This window comes from Camelina sativa, chromosome 14, assembly GCF_030686135.1.
Source record: "Camelina sativa cultivar CO46 ecotype springtype chromosome 14, ASM3068613v1".
NCBI lineage: Eukaryota > Viridiplantae > Streptophyta > Magnoliopsida > Brassicales > Brassicaceae > Camelina > Camelina sativa.
Window position 1 is genome coordinate 12244715 of NC_141893.1, and position 22014 is coordinate 12266728.

General features: G+C 38.0%; 4 protein-coding genes across 8 annotated transcripts; 2 read left to right on the forward strand and 2 right to left on the reverse strand.

Annotated features, from left to right (window-relative positions):
* Positions 1 to 24: 24 nt before the first annotated feature.
* On the reverse strand, positions 25 to 3940 carry LOC104741329 (U-box domain-containing protein 6-like). The gene is made up of 6 exons (XM_010462167.3): positions 3493 to 3940; positions 3263 to 3356; positions 2687 to 2872; positions 2476 to 2583; positions 1186 to 2357; positions 25 to 1089 (listed from the first exon to the last, which is right to left on the reverse strand). Exons 2-6 carry the CDS (start codon positions 3311 to 3313, stop codon positions 276 to 278), a joined length of 2331 nt encoding a protein of 776 aa, XP_010460469.1. The 5' UTR covers positions 3314 to 3356; positions 3493 to 3940; the 3' UTR covers positions 25 to 275.
* Positions 3882 to 9131, forward strand: LOC104741330 (alpha-glucosidase 2). 2 transcript variants are annotated; one of them, XM_010462168.3, is made up of 21 exons: positions 3882 to 4410; positions 4488 to 4561; positions 4757 to 5174; positions 5278 to 5364; positions 5464 to 5532; positions 5666 to 5762; positions 5875 to 5957; positions 6198 to 6305; positions 6375 to 6496; positions 6635 to 6742; positions 6827 to 6900; positions 7056 to 7181; positions 7353 to 7420; positions 7516 to 7665; positions 7745 to 7798; positions 7911 to 7967; positions 8086 to 8235; positions 8344 to 8435; positions 8515 to 8624; positions 8693 to 8756; positions 8831 to 9131. In XM_010462168.3, exons 1-21 carry the CDS (start codon positions 4120 to 4122, stop codon positions 8973 to 8975), a joined length of 2547 nt encoding a protein of 848 aa, XP_010460470.1. In that variant the 5' UTR covers positions 3882 to 4119; the 3' UTR covers positions 8976 to 9131. The 2 variants fall into 2 exon arrangements, 1 of the variants encoding a protein (XP_010460470.1); XR_015579653.1 differs by having other exon boundaries at positions 4067 to 4410; positions 6412 to 6496.
* Positions 9132 to 12015: 2884 nt separating this feature from the next.
* Positions 12016 to 14489, reverse strand: LOC104741331 (nuclear pore complex protein NUP54). Its single transcript, XM_010462169.2, has 9 exons — positions 13875 to 14489; positions 13737 to 13790; positions 13583 to 13642; positions 13325 to 13435; positions 13145 to 13210; positions 12973 to 13059; positions 12770 to 12871; positions 12528 to 12677; positions 12016 to 12414 (listed from the first exon to the last, which is right to left on the reverse strand). Exons 1-9 carry the CDS (start codon positions 14271 to 14273, stop codon positions 12301 to 12303), a joined length of 1143 nt encoding a protein of 380 aa, XP_010460471.1. The 5' UTR covers positions 14274 to 14489; the 3' UTR covers positions 12016 to 12300.
* Positions 14490 to 15697: 1208 nt separating this feature from the next.
* On the forward strand, positions 15698 to 21927 carry LOC104741332 (uncharacterized). 4 transcript variants are annotated; one of them, XR_015579887.1, is made up of 10 exons: positions 15698 to 16049; positions 16493 to 16563; positions 16695 to 17573; positions 17684 to 17777; positions 17860 to 17934; positions 18068 to 18778; positions 18901 to 21021; positions 21118 to 21190; positions 21295 to 21440; positions 21523 to 21927. XR_015579887.1 is itself a non-coding variant. In XM_010462173.3 (10 exons), the coding sequence occupies exons 1-10, from the start codon at positions 15986 to 15988 to the stop codon at positions 21777 to 21779; spliced, it is 4449 nt and encodes a 1482-aa protein (XP_010460475.2). In that variant the 5' UTR covers positions 15712 to 15985; the 3' UTR covers positions 21780 to 21927. The 4 variants fall into 4 exon arrangements, 2 of the variants coding, with proteins under 2 accessions (XP_010460475.2, XP_010460473.2); XR_015579888.1 differs by having other exon boundaries at positions 15712 to 16049; positions 18916 to 21021; XM_010462173.3 differs by having other exon boundaries at positions 15712 to 16049; positions 18916 to 21021; positions 21145 to 21190.
* The last annotated feature ends 87 nt before the right edge of the window (positions 21928 to 22014 follow it).

The window sequence follows — 22014 nt, forward strand, 5'->3', positions numbered from 1 at the left end:
TCTGCAGCTCACTAATCTTGTCACTGGAGTATAAAATGTTCATATAAAACTTATAAAGTACCTCCTGATACATACATCAGTAGTAAGCTATCTCCTACATGTATACCTCTGGTGAGAGAGGAATAGTGAACAAAAATGGTGAGATCACAACGTCGCCTGTACATATTTCTCTTCTCTATGAAGACGACTTGTAAAGAGGTAAAAGATGAAAAAAAAACAAAAGATCAACTTAAAGTAGTAGGGTGTATATGTTACAACCCAATCTATATATATACTTAATGGTGGATCGAGTAGCTTTTCTTCCAGAGGAAACTGAATGGTCTTGTCATTGTTTTCCTTCTCGAGATTGATTTAGTCAAAGGTTTTACTTCTGACTCGGGATCCGAAACTGGCGCTGGTATTGACATTGGTGCCGATACGGTTTTCCTGGGAGCTTCGTCTCTGTTTGGCGATGGCTGATCTCGTTGCCTTTGTTCCCTAAACAGCATCAGAAGCTTCTGGGACTTGTCTCTTCCTCGTGGACTTCCATTCACTGAGATGGACACTAGAGACGGGATCACTCCTTCTTGTAGTACCATCTGGATACATGACTCGTTTCCCGTGCATAGGATCACTAGGCAAGAAACGGCTTGCTCTTGTTCGACCGTGTCACCCGTGTCTAGCACCGTTGCAAGAGTGCTGATCATGCCTTGTGTTGATATCATCTCTTCTTTCCCTTCTCGGCTAGATGCTAGATTTAGTAATACGGCTAATGACTTCTCTATCCACAAGTGGTCACCTGTTGATGCAAGGACTTGGAGGCTTTTGATTAAGTTTGATGAAAGGAGAGTGGGAATATTGCGAGAGTAGGTTGAAAGGTTGTAGAGGGCGTGAAGAGCGTCAAGCTTGCATTGGGTTTCCGTTTTTTCACCTTGAAGAAGAAGGTTCACGAAAAAGGGAACTGCTTGACTTGAGCCAATCACTGGCTTGGCTCCTTCAAGGCAGGATAGGTTTAAATATAACGCAGTTGCTGGCCCTTGAGACTGGGAACAAGATATCATTTTCTCAAGCAGGGGAATGACCCCTGAAGTCAGCATCAACTCTTTGTTCCTGCAGTTCAATGAAACAAACAAAACAGAGGAAATTGTGAGAAGGTTGACACTAACTTTGATTGGTAACAAAAAAGAAGAAAATGAGCTATCTAACCTGTTATTGTTAACTGCTAAGTTAAATAGAGCCATAGCTCCGGTTTCTTGTGCGGCTGCATTGTTTTCATGAACAGCTGATCCAAGAAACCGCAAAAACGCTTCGACAAACCCATTGGCTCCCATGAGGATCCTGGCCTCTTCATCATCCTTTAGCAATCGCCTTGCATTTTCAACTGCTTTACACTTTTTAGCCAAGTCCTCCTCTTTGTCCAAGATTGCTAGTATGTCCTGATACCTCTCTAGAACATTAATATCAGAAGTCTCCTCATCACCAACAACAGGCACATTGACTTCTTCTTTGTGTTGTTGTTGGGAAACAATAGCACTACGCTCCTCCAAAGGAACGATTATATCGCCCTTTGGTGTGCACGATTCGATACTATCAACTGACGTTGAATTTGTAGATTCAGAGTCAGACAGGGCTAGTCTCCAGTAGTTAAGGTCAAGAGATTCTGGTGGTCCAGTAGGGACTGTGATCCCATTCTGCTCACACCAGCTCGCAATCAGACCTTTAACGCAGTAATTAGGAGTCAGGGAAAGATGTGGGAGGTGCTGCTGAGTCTTGGGGCAAGAGTTATGTCCATCACTGAACCATTTCTCAATACAGACACGTTCATAAGTCTGCCCAGAAGCAATAATGACAGGATCACACATAAGCTGCAACGATATGGGACACCTCAGTTCTTCTGGTGGAATGGGCATCTGTCCTGATTTCCTACTGTTCATTGTCTTAAAGTTAATAGAACCAAACTTGGATAGTTGACGCCCAAAGGCATGAGTACGATCTTCATTAGAAGCTTGACCAGTGGGTGAACATGGTGGTGAACCCTGAGAGTCATTCTCATCCATAACTTCACTTCTGAATAGCTTGGAGTATTTTCTCATGAGATGCAAGAGGTAAGCCACAATAGACTCCTTACGCTTGTCTTCTTCCGCACGTGCCCTGTCAATGAGTTTCTTTAAAGCACGCCGCTCTGCCAGAGCTGATCTTGAAGAAGTTATACTGAGTCTAGTAGCTGCCTGGAGGAAAATTTCAAGTTCGGAGCTGTCACTGCAGTTGTCAAATTTCTTCCCTTGTTGCAATAGTGCAATAATCCGATCACCAACTTCTTTTTCTGATGGATCAAGCAAGAACTTGGTCTGCTCTAGTTCACTAACAATGTCCAAAATCTGAAGAAATCAAACATTAAAGTAAGAATTCTCAACTAGGAACTAGCAGAGACCATTTTGGTGTGCACTGTTAGGCATAGACAGTTTTCTTAATCTGCAAAAGGAAATAGAGATTTACCTGAGACCCAATTGAGCTAGGAACAATGTCCTCCACGCGTCTAAGACTATCGATAAGTGAAGATTTAGCTTTCTCAAACTTCAACACTACAGCATCCCCAGTAATGGCCTTTTCAAGAGAGGGACCAAAAAATAGATGGAAGAATTCAAGAGAGGGACCACAACCAAAACACAAAAGAGAAGAAAATGCATCAAAAGAAAGAAACACACACCAAATAAAGTTTGCTACACTCAGAACAGTGTTGAAGAATGTTCTTTGCTTTCTCAAGTGCAATGTGTAAAGAACACAAGGCTTGAATCCCTGATATACTCCGAGGTCTTGCTTCTTCCAACGAAGGGAAGATTGACAGTACCTTGCAATAAACAGCAGATAGTTCCTTGCACATATCTCTATGTAACTGCATTTTAACAATAAACCATCACACACAACGTTAGCAAATTTAAGCATAGAGAAGAACACCATCAATTTACTTAATTTACATCAAGGAAGAAAGACATTACAAAAGCCTCTATAAATTTTTCCAGCTCAGATGACATATTAACCACCCCCCCCCCCAAGATTCCCAAATACTCTCTCAACACAAGATTTGCTTATATAGTCAATAGGGCAAGGTATCAAAGGCAAAACAGGATTGGGGAGAATCACATTATCTAAAAATATGATAAAAACAAAAACAGAGATAACAACATAGTAAGCAGCAAAGCCACCCATTTTGTCCATAATGATTCAAAAAAAAAAACTAGCGACATGAATCATTGAGAAAGATATTGAAAGGAATAAGAGATACCTTGGCATCGCTAGCAGCGAACAAATTCTCCTCGAGCTCGCTTACATCCATGATCTTATAATCTCGCTACAGACAGAGAGCTCTTTATACAAACCTGAAGGACATGAAACAATAACGCATTAAGGATTGCCTTTTTGGGTTCCAAAATCTGAGGAAACAACGAATCATATTTCGTGGTTTGGTGAAAACAACAAAACACGATTCTTGAGAAAAAAAAAACAAAATTTTACCTTTGTTCTAATGAAACGAGTCTTAAACTTAACCCAGGATTAAAAAAAAAAGAAAAGAATGACAAGAAAAGAAAGAAAAAAAACCGAAGCATAACGGTAGAGACAGACTAGAGAGAGAGAGGCGGAAAAAAATGGGGACGAAGAAGAAGAAGAACTCTGTCAGCTCCACAAAACACGCAAAAATAATCTACGGTTACAATTGAAACACGAACCAAACCATCGATGATTGATTTACACGAATGTTGCAAACGACCCAAAAACAAAAACAAAAAGAGTTTGCAAGAAAAAGATTAAAAAACGCACGTGTGTAAAACTCGCAACAACAATACCAAAAAAAAGAGAACTATACATACGTATAAGAGAAAAATGTAGGGTTTATTGTCTCCTTTGTGATTCGGGCATCCAAGAGAAATGAGATTTATTAGGATAGTGAAGTCACGAGAGTGTCATTCATTTTCAAAGTGAGCTACCTTTTTCATCTACTTTTTTTTTCTTTTTTGTTCCCTTTGAATTTTTTTATTTTTTAAAAATTAGTTAGCTAAGTAATTTCTGTATTATAAAAAGACTTTCCCAAAAAATGACTAAAAACAATTAAGGCGAGGCAGACAAGAATGAAAACTTAAAAAAATGGGTTATTACAATGATCAGTTCCAAGCACGACGACGATCTCTTGTAGTTGGTCAAAACTCAAAAGTCCACTTGCTATGCCTTGTTTATTTGTTGTCCTTTCTCAGCTTCACCGATCATTCACATAGCTCTACTTTGCTTAATCTGTTATACTCCAACAACGATACTCAAATGATGACGACCGGATTTAGCACATCTGGTGGAATCAAACCTCTGTTCGGCGATGAATCCCAGAGACCACCTCGTGTTATCACTCCTTTTCCTTCTCCTAAACTCACGGACTTGCCTATGGTACTCTCTCCAACATCTATATATCATTTCCTTTCTTCACTTTGGGATATTTGAAAATCTTGAGCTTCTTGTATCAGTTTCAAGATGACCATAAGGAGAGCTTGTATTGGGGAACTTATCGCCCTCAGGTTTATTTTGGAGTTCGAGCCAGGTATCATAATACTATTCTGCTTCTTTAAATCAGTATCTGTCAAAAGTCATTGATTGATCAATTGGGAAAGATCAAATTAAGAACACTAGAATTTTACAGGGGATTGGTTTACAAAAGAACACTAGTACAAGATGTGAAACTGTGTTTCTTTCTTGTTCAAGCCTGCTAAGTTGTTGTAGATGACTGACTATGCAGAACTCCTAAGTCCCTTGTTGCTGGCTTGATGTGGCTCGTTACAAAAGATGGTAAGCCGGTTATGAGGCATTTCTGTGAAAACTCTGAAGATCTTAAGTCTTTTGGCTGGAGAGAACACAATGGAAGAGATTTTGGGCGGCAAGAGCTGCTTGAACAAGATATGATTTTGGAGACTAGTTTTGTCAAGTCTAAGGAGGGGAGCCATGGTTATGGAGGGGATTGGTCGATTAGAATCAATGTTAAGAACATATTGAATGATGAAGTAAAGAGAACCGTACATCTCTTCTTCTATCTAGCTGATGAAGGTGGCAATGGTGTGAATCTAGGCAAAGATGTATTGGGGCTCAAAGATAGTTTTGTCCTGGCTTCGGGTTCACGTCAAGATGTAGGAAACTGGCAGATGCACTTAAAATCAGAGGTAACTTATTATTTAAAAGTTCTTTTGAGAGATCACACAGGATCTTATTAGTTACTGTCTTTGCAAGAAAGTGACCATTTTTAGCTGTGCTCCTCTTTTGCAGAATCATCTTGAAACACATTATTGCGGTTTCAAGACACCTGACATTGTCAATCTTTCTGATCTTGTTCAGAAAAATCTCGCTGTTCAGGTTATATCTCAGTTTGCAAGTTTTTCCAATCTATATTTACTTTTTCTATTACAAAGACCAAAGTGCTCATATGTCTCTATTGGCTTTGTGTATTTTCAGGAAGGGAAGTCTGGACGACTTCAGCTATCTGACACATCAGAGGATTCTTCTACCATTTATGTTTTTCAGGTAATCATCAGTCTTGATCAAGATATATGTATACAGATGTATTTTATAAACAAAGCCAGCATCCCTAAATAAGTCGTATTGAATTGTATGATTTGAATGTTTCCTCATCCCTAATCCTCATTTTGTCATGCAGATTTCCACTACCACTCAATCTACTATAGATGTTGCCTTTGTCTCTGATATAAGAGAAGAAACCTCCCACATGGAGAAGCGTATAATGAGTCTTACAGGTTTATAAGCCTCCCTGTTATCTCCTTGATGATTGGCTAAATACCATTTCCTTTCAAGATATCTGGTATCGATTTTATCTTTGAGCTAAGGTTCTGTCTTGATTCCGTGTAGGTTCGCCACTCTCTAGTCTACTTGAAGAAAAACATATAGCATTTGATACAAAGTTCAAGGATTGCTTCAACCTGTCTGAAAAGGTGTGATTCTACTCTTTATTTTCCTCAACACAAAAATCTACTTTTATTAAGGATCTCATTTGCACTTTTAAAGATCTTGTTGACCATTGTGCAAATCCATTTTTCACCTCTCAGCTCTAGTAGTAGTATTTTCCTTTCTTATACGCTCTCTGTTTCTTGCTATAGTCAATTACTATATGCATCTGATTTGATGTGCTTATAAGAGATAAATATATGATTCTATCTTCCTGTGATTTTCAGCTTGATCCTGAAACTTTGGTGGTTGGTAAAGCTGCAATAGGGAACATGCTTGGAGGCATTGGTTACTTCTATGGTCAATCAAAAATTCATGTTCCTAGAAGTGATCTGGTGAGTTTCAGTTCAGTTTCTTTTTGCACTCCAAAACAGATTCACATAGTTAACAATGTTTAGTTGCAGGCTAATAGTAAAGATGATTTCTTGCTATATTGGCCAGCTGAGCTGTACACAGCAGTTCCAAGCCGGCCCGTATTTCCTAGGGGATTTTTGTGGGATGAAGGCTTCCATCAACTGTTGATCTGGTTAGTTCATTATACATCCCTCATCCCTGAATAGGCTGAACAGTTTCTTGGTCTTGTTATTAAAAAGTTATATATAATACAATCATTTGGCCATTTAATCATTCTTTGAAGTGTTTCTATATATGTGTGTTTGATCAGGCGCTGGGATGTCCATATAACATTGGAAATTGTTGGAAACTGGTTAGATCTAATGAATATAGATGGATGGATTCCTCGTGAGCAAATCTTGGGAGATGAAGCTCTGAGGTTGTTATGTACTCTTACTAACCTCAAATTAGGCATCATTATTGTTTGTTGTTGATACTGATTCGAAAATGGTTTTTGCTGCAGTAAGATTCCAAAGCAGTACGTTGTTCAGTACCCAAGTAATGGCAATCCACCTACACTACTTTTGGTGATACGCGGTAAAAACTTTCTTGTACATTGTCGCCAAGATTAATTATGTTTCACCTAGCTAAGATGCTTTTGGATTGGAAAAATGAGAAAGGCTTGGTGTAAATAACAAGATATCAAAAATCATATCAACTCCATGTTGACATTCCTTGTATTTATTTTTCAGATTTGATTGATGGTATACGGGCAGAGAAATTTAAAGAGGTGGAAAGCGATGAAATCTTGTCATTCCTTGACAGAGCTTTTGTACGGCTAGATGCATGGTTCAAATGGTTCAACACTTCCCAGATAGGTAACATTAACAACATTGTGTCAGTACTTTACAGAGTTGCAGGGTGTTTTCACTGTTGACTGTTTTGTTTCATGTTTCTAGCATTTAAGTGACTTCTACATACAAGTCACACTGAGTACATTATTCCTACACTGTACGTTTTCGTATATTTATGATTTGATAAAATACCAGGGAAGGAGAAGGGAAGTTACTATTGGCATGGCAGAGACAATATAACAACTAGGCAACTAAACCCTCAGGTACCATTTCTTGATCATTAACAAAAAGATGTCAATCCAATCCCCTAGCTTCCTATTTCTTATCCTGATGCCCTAGCTTTCACATATTCCTGCAGTCTCTTTCCTCTGGTTTGGATGATTATCCTCGGGCTTCACACCCAAATGAAGATGAGAGGCATGTTGACCTCAGATGCTGGATGTATCTTGCAGCAGATTGCATGAACTCCATCCAAGAATTTATGGGGAAAAAAGACATACTTGTGACGGTTAGAAGAACATGAAAATAATATAGACTATATGTTCTCTAATTTGTTCATCACATATCTTTGAAACTGTATCCTACAGGAGGATTATAACTCAACTGCCAAGCTGCTTTCAGATTTCACTCTTCTGAATCAGGTTTGTATTTTTATATGCAATGCCTACAAGACTACATTTCTATCACTTCCTTTTAACAATCATGACAAGGATGGCATGATCTCTTGTTCTAACTCTTCTTCTTCTTCAACAGATGCACTATGACCATGACCATGGGTCTTACCTTGACTTTGGTAATCATACAGAAGACGTAAGGAAATTTTGATGAATTATGTCATAGAGAAGCTTAGATTTCAATTGTCATGATAGAATATAAATCTATCTAGGAAATTTTGCTGAATCATATATGCACTTGTTTGATTTGTCAGGTTCGGTTAATCTGGAAAGAGGTTACTGGAGAAGATGATCATTTATCTCGAGAGCTTGTAAGGGAGACGTTTGGGAGACCAGAGCTAAGATTAGTTCCTCACATCGGCTACGTCAGCTTCTTTCCATTCATGTTCAGAATCATCCCAGCTGTGAGTTTGTATATTGTGCATTAGTATCATCCATATGATTGTTGAAGCCCTTGTGGAAAGCTGGAACTAAAGTACTAAACCTTCACATTTTATGTTGCTTGATGAAAGGATTCTTCAATCCTCGACAAACAACTCGATCTCATTTCAAACAGGAGCATCGTATGGAGTGACTATGGTTTACTTTCACTTGCCAAAACTAGGTGAGCCTGCAAGAACAAACATATCTAAGCATTGTCAATTCTTCAGTGATTTCGTAAGCACTCATTTCTCTTCACGCAGTTCTTTGTACATGAAGTATAACACTGAGGACGAAGCACCGTACTGGAGAGGTGCAATTTGGATAAATATGAACTACATGATTCTTTCTTCCCTGCACCATTACTCTAAAGGTACATTGTCTGAGTCCCCACCTCTTCACAAACAAAAACTTTGTATAACCCATCAGATTTTTCGGCAGTGGGTGGACCGTACAGCAGCAAGGCAAGAACTATTTATGAGGAACTAAGGAGCAATCTAATAAGGTATCCATGTTTGTATAAGGTACAGTTGAAGTCGAAGATGTTTTAGCCTTACCTATACTGTGTTGTTGATGCAGGAACGTTGTTAGAAACTATGACCAGACTGGTTACATCTGGGAACACTATGATCAAACAAAAGGAACTGGAGAAGGTGCACGTGTCTTCACCGGTTGGTCTGCACTGATCCTTTTAATTATGTCTGAAGAATACCCTCTATTTTAAAAAAACCGGGTATAATGACCAACATGTGTAACTTCGAACATCATATCTATCCGCGAGTGTTTTTGTGAACAAAATAAGGCAGTCTCTATCCACATGTTCATGAATCATGTATCTACAGCAAATCCCTTTTTAATATTTAAGAAACTATAACAAAAACCAAAATTAATACATTAAATCAATTAAAAGTAAAGACTTAAAAACTTATACTTATTTAATAGAGCTTGTTTAATTAATCATAAACTAGAAGATATCTCGTGCTATAAAGTACGGATTGACATTTTCACCAAAAATTATAATATAATAATAAAAATTAGTGTTATATTTGTTTTAAAAAAAATATTTTGTTTGAAACAGTATTTACTTTTAATATTGCAATTGTTTAGTAAATCTACATATATTTTGTTAGATACTAATTATTTAAAAATATTATAGTATTTTAAATTGTTTGATTTACATTACCATTTTATATTGTTTGTTGTATTTGCATCATTATTTTGTAAAATATTTAAAAGTATTAATTATTATATTCTAATTGTGAGCAAATAAAATTTATTAATTTATCAACCACATAAATTTAGTCTTACCAACCCGCCAATGTGGATCTTTAAAACACACTTTATTTCTTCATAGATTGAATAATATAGCTTTCTTTTAAAAAATTCAAATCACCACATATGCATACAAAAAATCTATATATTTATTTATCAGATGTATTAAATGATAATCTAAAACAATTTGTAAATAAAATAAAAGAAATATGATTGGAGAATCATAATTTAAAATCTTAACAAAATATTCCAAATATAGTTATTACAATAATAATTTGGATACTTAAATATAAAATCTTACTTTTTAGAATTCTGGCTGGTTTACAATTTTTAAAAATTAAACAGTATTTTTGTCTTTAAAAACTAGAGAGAGAAAATATTGTTTTTATATAATTAATAATTATTTAAAATATTTTATTATTTTATTCTTACTGAAAAATTAAAAATTGTCTTAAGACCAATGACATGACTCTGTAGTTTTTTACACTTTATATGGTTAGTTTCATATTTGTATTTCTCAATTATTATAGTAGGATTATTAGCTATTAAATATGTGGTAGTTCAAAGATTACAAATTAAAATTAGAATATTTATAATGTAATGATATATCATCTTTAAAATTATTTTATTTATTTTTAATAATAGTTTTAAACAATAATTAATTTTAAAGTATTTAAACTAAATATGGTGGCTAATCCGTAAATCCACTTACATTAGCGGGACGCGTTTGTATTTCATATATATGCTACTAGCAGATCAAACGGATCATCTTATCAGCAGAGGTCAAATTATTCATGACCCATCGCATGTGAGTCTAATGGAACTCCGCTTTGATAGCTCTATTATAAGTGCAACAACCGACTAACGATATTTATAATTTACAACTATGTTAATAAACAAGAAAAACATTACAATTTAAAAATGTATTTTTAAAATTGTAAAAGGTATATAATAAATCAAAATTTATCATATGAAAACAAAAATATTTTCCCGCGGTGTACCGTTCAATCCTAGAGATTTGGTTTCAGATGATGAACCATAGGGAAGCTTCAAATTCTTTGAAGGGGAAGTGTAATCAACCAAACATGGATGATTACATGCAAGAGCCTATTGATAAAAGGTAGATATGGAAACAAACTCGAAATACCTTCCGTCCTACCGGCTATTGACCGCTAGATATGGAAACATATTCAAAATATTGTGTAATAAAAAAATTTGTACGAAACTGGTAATATCACCTAATTTGTATAACATCTAAATAACTTTTCATTCTTTTATCAATGTAAATTCTTAAAAAAAAAAAATTCTTCACAATGCATTCGGATTTTGTAATTCATACAAATGCATAAGTTAAATGAACATATTTTCATAAAGTAAATGTAATAGATTGATGAAGTTTATAATCGCTCATGTGTTCGAAACCACATACTTTTAATCATATATATAAACCAAGAAATAAAAATTAACGATTATATATCTACTATGTGTACGGTTTGAACTAATCCATTAAAATTGTTGACAGAAAAATAAAATAAAAAATGATTAGAGGACTAAGAAAATTACAAAAAAAAAAAAAAAAAAAAATCTGTTTCACTAAATTTCAGATTTTGTAAAAAAATCGTATTTTTAAATTTATAATAATAATCTTTTTGAATTATTGTTTTTTACGGTCGCCCTGAAAGAAAAGGTCGGTCGAAGCTTTTTTAATTTTCAAGAAATGTTTTTAAAATTTGAGTTTAGGAAAATAGAAATTTGATTTGGTCATAAAAAAATCTAAGGATCATCCGAGCTGTGAGTTTGTATATTGTGCATTAGTATCGTCCATATGATTGTTGAAGCCCTTGTTGAAAACTGGAACTAAATTAAACCTTCAAATTTTATGTTGCTTGACGAAAGGATTCTCCAATCCTCGACAAACAACTCGATCTCATTTCAAATAAGAGTATCGTATGGAGTGACTATGGTTTATTTTCACTAGCCAAAACTAGGTGAGCCTGCAAGAACAAACATATCTAAGAATTGTCACTCTTCAGTGATTTCATAAGCAATCATTCTCTTCACGCACTTCTTTGTACATGAAGTATAACACCGAGGACGAAGAGGTGCGATTTGGATGAATATGAACTACATGATTCTTTCTTCCCTGCACCATTACTCTAAAGGTGCATGTCCGAGTAACCATCTCTACACAAACAAAAACTTTGTATAACCCATCAAAATTTTCTGCAGTGAGTGGACCGTACAGCAGCAAGGCAAGAACTATTTATGAGGAACTAAGGAGCAATCTAATAAGGTATGCATGTTTGTATAAGGTACAGTTGAAGTCGAAGATGTCTGAATATATGTGGCCTTACCTATACTGTGTTGTTGATGCAGGAATGTTGTTAGAAACTATGACCAGACTGGTTACATCTGGGAACACTATGATCAAACGAAAGGAACAGGAGAAGGTGCACGTGTCTTTACTGGTTGGTCTGCACTGATCCTTTTAATTATGTCTGAAGAATACCCTCTATTTAAAAAAAACCCGGCTATAATGACCAACATGTGTAACTTCGAACATCATATCTATCCGCGAGTGTTTGTGAACAAAATAAGGCAGTCTCTTTCAAAGACTTTAATGAAACAGCAATCACAATACATCAAGATTTATAGCTCAGCTACTACGTACATGTTAAAGCTAGCCTTGCCGTGCCTGAGCATAACATTGCGAGCGTCCAACCAGGCGATAGTAAAGGAAAGGAGACATTCAAAACTCAAGTGATTGCAGATCGCTTTCATGGGTCTTGAGTCATTTCTGTATCTTCAGCCACCATGATTTCCACATCCCTCATGTCTCGCTTCAATACGTTCCCAAGTCTTCCTATGGCTTCTGTCTCCTGTTGCAATACCTATTTACAATGTTCCAAAAAGTCACATACCTTTCTAATGTAGTTTCCTATAGAAAAACAAATGTCCATATACCAATCCAGAGGTTAGTGAGCAAAGGTGTTGCATATCATACCTCCTGCATATCGATCAGGCTCTGCTCGTCTATTTTTGTCGACCCAGGGAGATAAAGGGAACTACCAGAAGCAATCGAATTTGCTTGAGCACGCGATATTGTCTGCAGACTTTGCACCCTCCTAGAAAGCTCTGCTCCAGGACCTTTCACCTGGGAATCCAGTATTCCACACCCATTTTGTTTACATCAAACTTCGAACCACTGAAACTTGAGTAGAAAGTAAATAAAAAACGAAAACAGACCTGTCTTGTTATTGCAGTCAACTTCTCAGACAGTTCGGCCTCTCCTTTCGTCAAGGGTAACCGGAAACCCTTCCCTTCTAAGCTCTCTATTATCCTCATAACCTTCAAGCAAAAAATTCATAACACAAGTGTAAATGTAACTTTGACAGTAATCTGGACTCACATAACAAGGTCAGATCTTTTAATGTGACGAATCATCTTACCCTCAACATGCGTCTTTGAAGACTCTGCTCCTTCTGTCTCAACCTTTCAATAGATGGAAAGGTATGTGCTTGCAAATGTCTCTGAAGCTGTAAAACAAAATCAAACATATTCTTGTTAGATTATCCCACTAATAAAACGAGAGAGAGAAAGAGTAGTGAAATGAGAACTCACCATTTTAACATTGCTCTGAGTCGTTTTTATTCTATCCCTATCTGAGACGAGAACTTCATCTTGAAGCTGCAGGTACCCATATAAAAAATAGTGTCAAGATTCGTTTGTAAATAAATGATTTCTTCACATATCATTAGGTTTCAATATCTACAAGAATTTTTGCAGGTGATGCGATCTTACCTTAAGGCGCTGAGAAAGATCTTTGAAACCTTGAACAAGTTGAGGCCACAGGCGTTCTCTTTCTGTTGAATCCATGCCTTCAAGTTTGCTCATGGCCTCTGCCCACATTATCTACCACCAAATACAAGCAAGCAATCGTTCAGAGAAATCCCAGAGAGAAGACATACAGCAACCAAGAAACTAATAACAAGATTCATTATACACAAGAAAGCTTCTTATTTCCATGATATGATAGAAAATGGTCAAGAAGATTCTCACATCTGATACTGCTGCAGGCTTCGCCCGGTACTGTGGTTCAGTCACACTGAACAAAAGATGCTGCAAGCAAACGGAAACAACAGTTCAACATAACCACCCAAAAAAAAACCCACACACAGCTTAAGGGTTTTAGAATTTTCCACACCAAACTAACCTGAAAAGCATACTTAGCATTCGTCGGATCTTCCTTATACGCTTCAATGATGGCCTAATTAAAAAGGGAGAAACAATCAATGTAAAGACTAGGGTTATGGATTTTGTTTAGATCTGGAATTAAAGAAAAATAGCAAACCTGGATGTCACGATCGGCGAGAGAGTAAGGAATTGGAGCAACGGGAGCCATCTGAGTAGTCAATTGAGCATTTGGGAAAGGCGTTTGCTGCGCCGAGTTGTTGAACGGTGACTGAAAACCAAAATTAGAAGATGGCTGTTGCTGGAAGATTGAACTCGGCTGTTGTTGCTGTTGCTGTTGCTGTGGTTGTTGAGATGAGAAGGGAGTAGAGAAGAGCGAGGAGCCAAATCCGCTGGAGGAGAAGGAAGGAATCGACGGCGTACCGAACGCCGGAGTAGATGACGGTGTATTAAACGCCGGCGTGGATGACGGAGTACCGAACGCCGGGGAAGGCGTGCCAAAAGCGGGTGTGGAAGAGGGAGTGCCGAACGACGGCGAGGAAGACGGAGTGCCGAACATTGGGAAAAAAGGAGAAGTTAGGTTAGATATCTCTGTGAAGAGAGTAATAAAGGGTTTTTTAATTAGGCAAAAGGCGCCATTGGGAAAAACTTAAAAAACGCAGCTCAAGTGTTCGACGAAATTCCCGGCTGTGTCTGTGTTGAGTCTGTTTTAGGGTTTTGTTCACCTTTCGTTTTTTTTTTTTTTGGTCAAAAATACTTTCACTGCTCAAAGTACACCTTTCTTTGTCCAACGACATATACAATACATACGTGGACCAAACAGACCCCGAATGATACAAGTTACTTAACACAAACGATACATATACAAATAATTAGATTTGATGGTAACTTATACCACTTTGAAAATTTACCATTAGTAAAATTATTAAAAATAATATAAAAACAGTATTCTCAACTTCTTTAGAACCACTATGTTGTACTTGTTTAGAATTATTTTGTATCATTCATTTACCAGTTTTTCTGTCCCTTAAAAATAACTTGTACCACTTTACATCATCAATTATGTTACTAATTTTATTTTTCTTTATAACGAATTTATATTCATTTCGAAAATATAGTTTTTGTGACGCAAAATAATATATAATTTTTACGTATTTCAGATCTACTGAAAACATTAAATAACTCGACTAACATACATATGTTCATTTTTGAATATTATACTATGTGCCTTACTTTCAAATAAAACAAATGTTAACCGTTTAAACACAACCAAAACGTGATCCAGCATTATATCTTTTTTTGGTTGAAAATCAGTTAGCTAAGTGCACCTTTAACGACAAAAATTCTATCGACACGTTTTAGATAGACATCAACCTTTTCTACTCTAAATTTTATTCAGTATACGTTTCTATGAATTTAAAAACATATAAAATCTATGTTGATGAAAATAATATTGTAATATCTACTAAAGAACTTTAACAAACATATCATGGATTTATGCATAATTCCTGGAAAATTCTTGTGTTGAATCTCTTTTGGAAAACGGAAAAAATGCATATACATTATTTATATGGTTATTAGTTTTCAATATTAAACCCATCATAGAAAAAAAAATGAATTTTACTTTTACAGATTGATCACATTTTGAAGTAACTTTGTACTTAGCTATTTGTTTACATTTATACTAAATAATGTAATATATAACTAAGGAACCAACCATATGTTCTCTTTTGATATAAGTCTTATCATGATTTGAAACTTTTTTTTTGTTTGTTAAAAGGACATATTGAAAGTTCATAGAAGATTTATTTACAGGCAATCTAAAAAGTATATATGCTAAGAACAAATACATGACATACCAAATATATAAATTTTTAATTCGTACTATTGAAATCTTGGGGAAATGATGAGAGGTGGTTACATGTTACAACAGTAAAAACTTAAAATAAATTTTTTTAAAAAAATAATAACTATGATAATTACAAGAAAAAGAATTGGGCGAAGTCCATAGCCTTTCCTTTGTCGCCCTCCTTCCTTACTCACTCTCTTATTTCTCTCTCTCTTTCTCGATCTCTCGATCTCAACGTGAAAAGCTTTCTTCTCTTCCAAAGGCAAATCGAAAACAAGCAAAAAAAAAAAAGTTTCTCCGCCAAATCTCTCCAAAACCCTTTCTTCTCTGCGTTTCTTCTTCAACTGCGCTCGCTCCGTGCCTCCTCCGTCGTCTCCTTCTTCTTACGTAATCTCGAAGTCGGTTGTTGTTCCAGTCCTGCCATGGCCGAAGGGAAGTTCGATCTGCCTGACGATCTCATCTTTTCCAAATCTGATCAGTTGAAAGGTACTTCCCTAAGCGCCTCTCAATCCTCGTCGTCTTCTTCTTCTTCTTCTGTTTTGGATTTCGTTAATTTGAATTTGAATTTCTCTCTCTCTCTGGACCGATTTGAATGCGGAGAAACGAATGTAATCGTTTGGTTTGTGGATCTGAATTCCCAAATAGGATGCGGCAGCCATGTATATCTATCAGATTCATCACAATTTGACCTAGCTAATATTGTTGTGCTGATTAGGGTTCTACGATTTCTTTTAGCAACCTTAGATGCATTAGCAACTTCATGTTTGGATTTAAACGACAGACGTAATTCTCTTTTGTTTCCGATTCCAGAGTTTGGGATCTGGAGGAACTAAGAACCAATGATTCTCTAATTCCTGCACTATTGGTTTCCTGACTCGGTTGGTTAGATTTCCTTCAGCCATTGACTAGCTCGTCTTTGTTTTCTGCAGAATTGGCCTCAGATAACAACATTCCTTTGTCTCCTCAGTGGCTTTACACGAAATCAACCGATAGCAAGATGGTATTATACCTTATATTGCCTAACTTTTCTTCTCTTTTTTTCACCTTAATATGGCTTCGTATGTAGACAGTATGAGTTTTGTTGTTTCTCTGTAACATACTCTTTCATCTGATCTTGTTGCTCTGTGGTAGGATGTTCGATCTCCTACTCCTGTGCCCATGGGAAACCCAAGTGACCCTAATCTCAAGGATGCATGGCGCTTGGATTCACCCGAAGACAAAAAGGACTGGAGGAAACTTGTGCCTGACAATGAAACTAGTCGCAGATGGCGTGAAGAGGAAAGAGAAACTGGTTTACTCGGTGTCAGGAAAGCTGATCGGAGAAAAACTGAACGTCGCAGTGACAATGTCCCAACCAGAGAAACTGGTGACACTAAAACTACTGCTTCCTCTGATAGGTGGCATGATGTTACTTCTCGTGCTGCTGTACATGAACCTCGCCGCGACAACAAATGGTCATCTCGCTGGGGTCCTGATGACAAAGAGAAAGAAACCCGTTCTGAGAAGGTAGATAATAATAATTACAAGGACAAGGAAGAGCCTCATAGTGAAAGCCAATCTGTGGTTAGCAGCATCCGTGCTACTTCTGAACGGGACTCTGACCCTCGTGACAAATGGAGGCCACGTCATAGGATGGAAGCCCAGTCTGCTGGGCCGACTTCTTATCGCGCTGCACCTGGGTTTGGACTTGATAGAGGACGAGCCGAGGGCCCAAATTTAGGCTTCACTGTGGGCCGAGGAAGGGCATCTGCAGTTGGGAGGGGTTCGTCAACCTCCTCAATTGGTGCTGGTGCATGTGCTTTTTTAGGAAATGAAAGTATTCCTGATAAACAAAGCGCTTCAGCCTCTATGTTTCGGTATCCAAGGGGTAAGTTGCTTGACATGTATAGAAAACAGAAGCCTGATTCTTCCCTAGGTAGGATACCGACTGAGATGGAGGAAGTTGCCTCCATTACTCAAGTGGCTTTGATCAATCCTCTTGCTTTTATTGCACCTGATGCCGACGAAGAGGTATGGTAACCACTGAGAACTGGCTTCCATTGCCCTTTTTCATGAGTGTGTCATTAATTTTTAATTTCTTATTCGCAACTGAGTTTGTTGACGGGTATCTTATCTATCAGGCAAGCCTTAACGGCATATGGAAGGGAAGGATCATTAGTAGCGAAGTTTACACTCCATCTGAGGAAGAATCCTCAGGTGGTGAAAACAGCATGGGTATGTTATCTTGTCTTTAGCTTTTTGGCCTCTATCTTTCCACCTAGCATAATATGATGAATGCTTCTCTGACCTGACTCAGGTGAAACAAGAGCGGATAGTTCTTTGGTAGGGTTTGTGAATGGTGACAATGTTTCCATGCAAAATAGTGATTCTGGTACGTGTCTGATAAGTATCAAATGGGTCTTTAATGTCATGTATTGTTTTGAACATGTCTTATCTTTATGAGTTTACTGGACTTTTTTAATGTCCTAAATATTCTGAACAAAAGTAAAAAAATATTATTGTAGGGTTACTTGGTAGTCAAAATGGAGGTCTGGGGGGTGCGTCAAGCGTCTCAAGATTGAATTCAGTGGCTTCTGAGAGTTATGGATCTGTTGGAGCTGGTTATCAACTTTCTCATGGAAGTCCTGAAGCAGTTAGATCTGGTTTTACTAAATCATCTGCGCTGGATGGGAGTGAATCCGTTGTTGCCTCTTTCGAGCAAGATTATATGGGCAAGCTGCAGCAACCAGATATTGAAGTGAATCACTCAGAAGGGGCTATGCCACCTGAGGAGTTTTTGTTCTTGTATATTGATCCTCAAGGAGTAATTCAGGGACCTTTCATTGGTTCTGACATTATTTCATGGTTTGAACAAGGGTTTTTTGGGACGGACCTACAGGTTCGCTTGGCAAATGCACCAGAAGGAACTCCTTTTCAAGATCTAGGCAGGGTCATGTCATATTTGAAGGCAGAAAGCATCGATGCCCATATCAGTGACCAAAAGAGTGAATTTGAAGAGACGACTTTAAAAGCAGATTCAGACGCTGGTTTATCAATTGCACCTGTAGCAGAATCCAATGATTCATCCGCTATAACTGCCACGTCGCGTTCTTTTTCTGCGTATAACAACCCTTCAGCTCAGGATAATTTTCAGAGAATATCTGAGTCTGAAGTTTATGTGAAACCACCACATGCTGAGGACCGAAGTTTCTTGGACTTCTCTGCTCAAGATGAAGGTATGTTCTGCTGTTAACCTTGTCTTTCTTTGGGTTCATATACTTGTGGAGAAGCTTTCATGTTCATATTTATTTCTGTGTTCATCATAACTAAGAATGTTTTTTATTTTCTTCTAAATCAGAAATTGTATTCCCAGGAAGAGCTGGAGGTTCTGGTTATGCGTCGGTTAAATCCTCTGCAAGTGTGCATGATGCTCTAAGTGAATTTCCTGGTCAGTTTACTATTCCTGTTGAATCAACTAAGACTGCTACTCAAAATCAGAGTGAGAATAAGCTGCACCCGTTTGGTGTTTTGTGGTCTGAGCTAGAGAATGGTAGTACACCAGTTAACCTGTTACCAAACAGGTCTTATGATTCAATGGGGGAGCCTACTGGTTCAATAGACAATTGGCCCATTGATTCCCGAAGAAATATCCAAATTGATCCCAACATGTCCCTTGATTCTCTGGCTGCTAACCGGATGGCGCATTTCGAACATTCCAACCGCTTTAACCTTGGGGATCAACTTTCATCAAATCAACATCACCAACAGCAATTCCAAAATCGGGATATGCTGTCGCATTCATATAGAGGTGATCAAGCTCAGGATCTGGAGCATTTAATAGCTCTCCAGATGCAGCAGCAGAAGCTTCAATTGCAACAGCAGCAGAAGCTTCAGTTGCAACAGCAGCCGAAGATTCAGTTGCAACAGCATCAGCGGGAACAAGAGCATCAGTTACATCAGAAGCTCTTACAAGAGCAACAACAGGCTCATGCTCGACAGTTACATTTTCAACAGATTCTACAAGGACAGACTCCTGATTCAAGGTTTGGGCAGTCACATGACTTCCCTCGATCCAACAGTGTTGATCAGATGTTGTTAGAGCAGCAGTTAATAAATGAATTGCAGAAAGGCTCTGGCCATCCGTCACAAAATTTTGCACCATACATTGAGCAACTTGCTGCAGGAAATATTGGGCAATTGCCACATGAAGGTCATCGGAGGGAGCTAATTGAACACCTACTTTCAACAAAAATGCAATCTCAATATGGACCAGTGCAATCTCAATATGGACAAATGCAATCTCAACACGGACAACTGCAATCTGAATCAAGCCGGTCTTTGGAGTACCAACTGCTGCAGCAAGAGCAACTGATGCAATTGGCAAATGGAAGGCACAATACACTATTGGAGGAACAGAGACATATTGACCCTCTGTGGCCATCTGACCATAATGATCAGCTTTTAAGAACTCATCCTGGGATCCATCGTTCGCGGTCGTCGACGGGATTTAGACCACTAGACTTTCATCAACAGCAGCAGAGGCCACCCTTTGAGGATCAGTTTGGTCAACTTGAGCGTAACCTTCTGTATCAGCAACATCTTCGACAAGAATTGTTCGAGCAGGGTCTTCCATTTGAGCGATCAGCATCCTTACCTGTAAGTGCATCGGGGCTGAATCTGGATGCAGTAACTGGTCTTGGACTCTCTCAGGGTTTGGATATGCGGGATGCTACTGCCCACATGCAATCTTCGGGCAGATTGGGAAATTCTACTCTGGGTTTTAATCATCAGAATCACCGTATACCATTAAGTGAACCTCATTTTTCACAATTGGAACCAATGGAAGGACGCTGGCCTGGAGCTGATACACAAGTGCCTGGTGACTGGGCCGAATCTCAAATGAGGAGACCGGGTGAAGATTCCAACTCATGGATGATAGGTGGTTCTACTGAAGACAGGTCAAAGCAGCTTTTTATGGAGTTGCTCCACCAGAGACCCGGCCATCAATCTGCTGAGTCACCAAGCATGAACCGGGGAAATCCCTATGACCGGATGGCTCCTTTAGGCCTTACCCCAGGGATTCAAACACTTGGTGGACTTTCAGACCATGGTGGTAGTCTAAACGCTTCTGCTCTCGGGGCTCGAGCAGCTTCAGATGAACAGGTCAACAGATTACCGGGAGATAGGAACAATATGGGATCATTGCACCGTAATAGTTCCATGCTTTCGGGAATTATTGATAGTGGGCTGTCCAATCTGAATGAAACCCAAGCCATCAGTAATATGTTTGCTATGAACAAGGACGCAAATGACATCAAAACTTGGAACAATGTGCCGCCTAAAAATGAGAAAATGGGAAGGATGATGATGTCATATGAAGCCCAAGACAGAATGGGCAAGCAACCAGTATTAACGTCCCTGGTTCAAGGGGAGCTTCCTGTTGCTACGCTTGGCCAACAGTCTTCTTTCAATATCTCGGGTATGTTTGTTTCAGAGTAATTGCATCTCTAAGATTTCGTTTTCGCTGAATTCATTCATGGTTTGGGAGCTTGATATTTGCTTTGTTATTATGAAGGCTTATCCTGATATTCTCTTGCTGCAGACCACTACAGTGACAACTCGGTTGGAGAAGATAGAAAGAAGGATAGGTAATTTTTGTATTCCGACGTTTGGCAACCAGTAGATTGAATAAGTAAATCACCCTGATACCTCTATATTCCTGCCGATTAAATTTTGAAGTGATTGTTTGTAGGTTGGTAGTGCCATCACATGGGCAGGATTCGGTTTTGTTAAAAAGGCCTCCCTCGTCCCATTCTTCATCATCGCATGAAGGATTGCTCGAGCGTATGTCTGATACGGCTAGCAGGACAGCAGCAAGTTCGTATAGTGGAACTGAAGGTAAGTTTATCTCAAGGATCCTTTGTCGTTTCGGGCTTTATTTATGGAAAATGAGACTCATTCTGTAAACAAATATTATCAGGAGGTGTGAGACGCGAATCAGGAGCAGCGGGAAACAAAGGGTCAACGTCAGAGGCATCGTTCAGTGAGATGTTGAAGAAGAGTAATAGCATGAAGAAAGTGGCAGCAGAGTCATCTGATGCAACTGAAGGAAGCAAAGGTGGAGGTGGGAAGAAGAAAGGGAAGAAAGGGAGGCAGATAGATCCAGCTCTTCTTGGTTTCAAAGTCACCAGCAATCGCATTCTTATGGGAGAGATCCATCGCGCTGATGATTTTTAACTCCTTCTCTTTCTTTCTTTATTGTACAGAATCTTTACATGTAAAGATTAGCTTGCTCAAGCTTAGGCGTATAGGTCCTTTATACACATAGCTTCCATCACATTGGAACACAGGAAATAAAATAATAATAGTTTTTTCAGTTGAGAAATTGTTTGGTACTTTGGTTCATATTCGTTACAAATGCTAAGATCTTAATTGATGCAGCCACTACATCTGACTAGTGCGATAGCCACTG

What these genes read in the sequence shown, in the direction of transcription:
- LOC104741332 (XM_010462171.3), top strand. Translation starts at nt 15,986, where the DNA reads ATGGCCGAAGGGAAGTTCGATCTGCCTGACGATCTCATCTTTTCCAAA. An exon ending in AGGTGGTGAAAACAGCATGG is followed by an intron (nt 17,778 to 17,859) that starts GTATGTTATCTT and finishes GACCTGACTCAG; the next exon opens with GTGAAACAAGAGCGGATAGT. An exon ending in CATGCAAAATAGTGATTCTG is followed by an intron (nt 17,935 to 18,067) that starts GTACGTGTCTGA and finishes ATATTATTGTAG; the next exon opens with GGTTACTTGGTAGTCAAAAT.
- LOC104741330 (XM_010462168.3), top strand. Translation starts at nt 4,120, where the DNA reads ATGGGTTATTACAATGATCAGTTCCAAGCACGACGACGATCTCTTGTA. An exon ending in GCTTCAACCTGTCTGAAAAG is followed by an intron (nt 5,958 to 6,197) that starts GTGTGATTCTAC and finishes TGTGATTTTCAG; the next exon opens with CTTGATCCTGAAACTTTGGT. An exon ending in CTAAGGAGCAATCTAATAAG is followed by an intron (nt 8,757 to 8,830) that starts GTATCCATGTTT and finishes TTGTTGATGCAG; the next exon opens with GAACGTTGTTAGAAACTATG.
- LOC104741331 (XM_010462169.2), bottom strand. Translation starts at nt 14,273, where the DNA reads ATGTTCGGCACTCCGTCTTCCTCGCCGTCGTTCGGCACTCCCTCTTCC. An exon ending in TCGCCGATCGTGACATCCAG is followed by an intron (nt 13,791 to 13,874) that starts GTTTGCTATTTT and finishes CTTTTTAATTAG; the next exon opens with GCCATCATTGAAGCGTATAA. An exon ending in GCCTGATCGATATGCAGGAG is followed by an intron (nt 12,415 to 12,527) that starts GTATGATATGCA and finishes CATTGTAAATAG; the next exon opens with GTATTGCAACAGGAGACAGA.
- LOC104741329 (XM_010462167.3), bottom strand. Translation starts at nt 3,313, where the DNA reads ATGGATGTAAGCGAGCTCGAGGAGAATTTGTTCGCTGCTAGCGATGCC. An exon ending in AGTGTAGCAAACTTTATTTG is followed by an intron (nt 2,584 to 2,686) that starts GTGTGTGTTTCT and finishes TCTCTTGAAAAG; the next exon opens with GCCATTACTGGGGATGCTGT. An exon ending in TTAGCAGTTAACAATAACAG is followed by an intron (nt 1,090 to 1,185) that starts GTTAGATAGCTC and finishes ATTGAACTGCAG; the next exon opens with GAACAAAGAGTTGATGCTGA.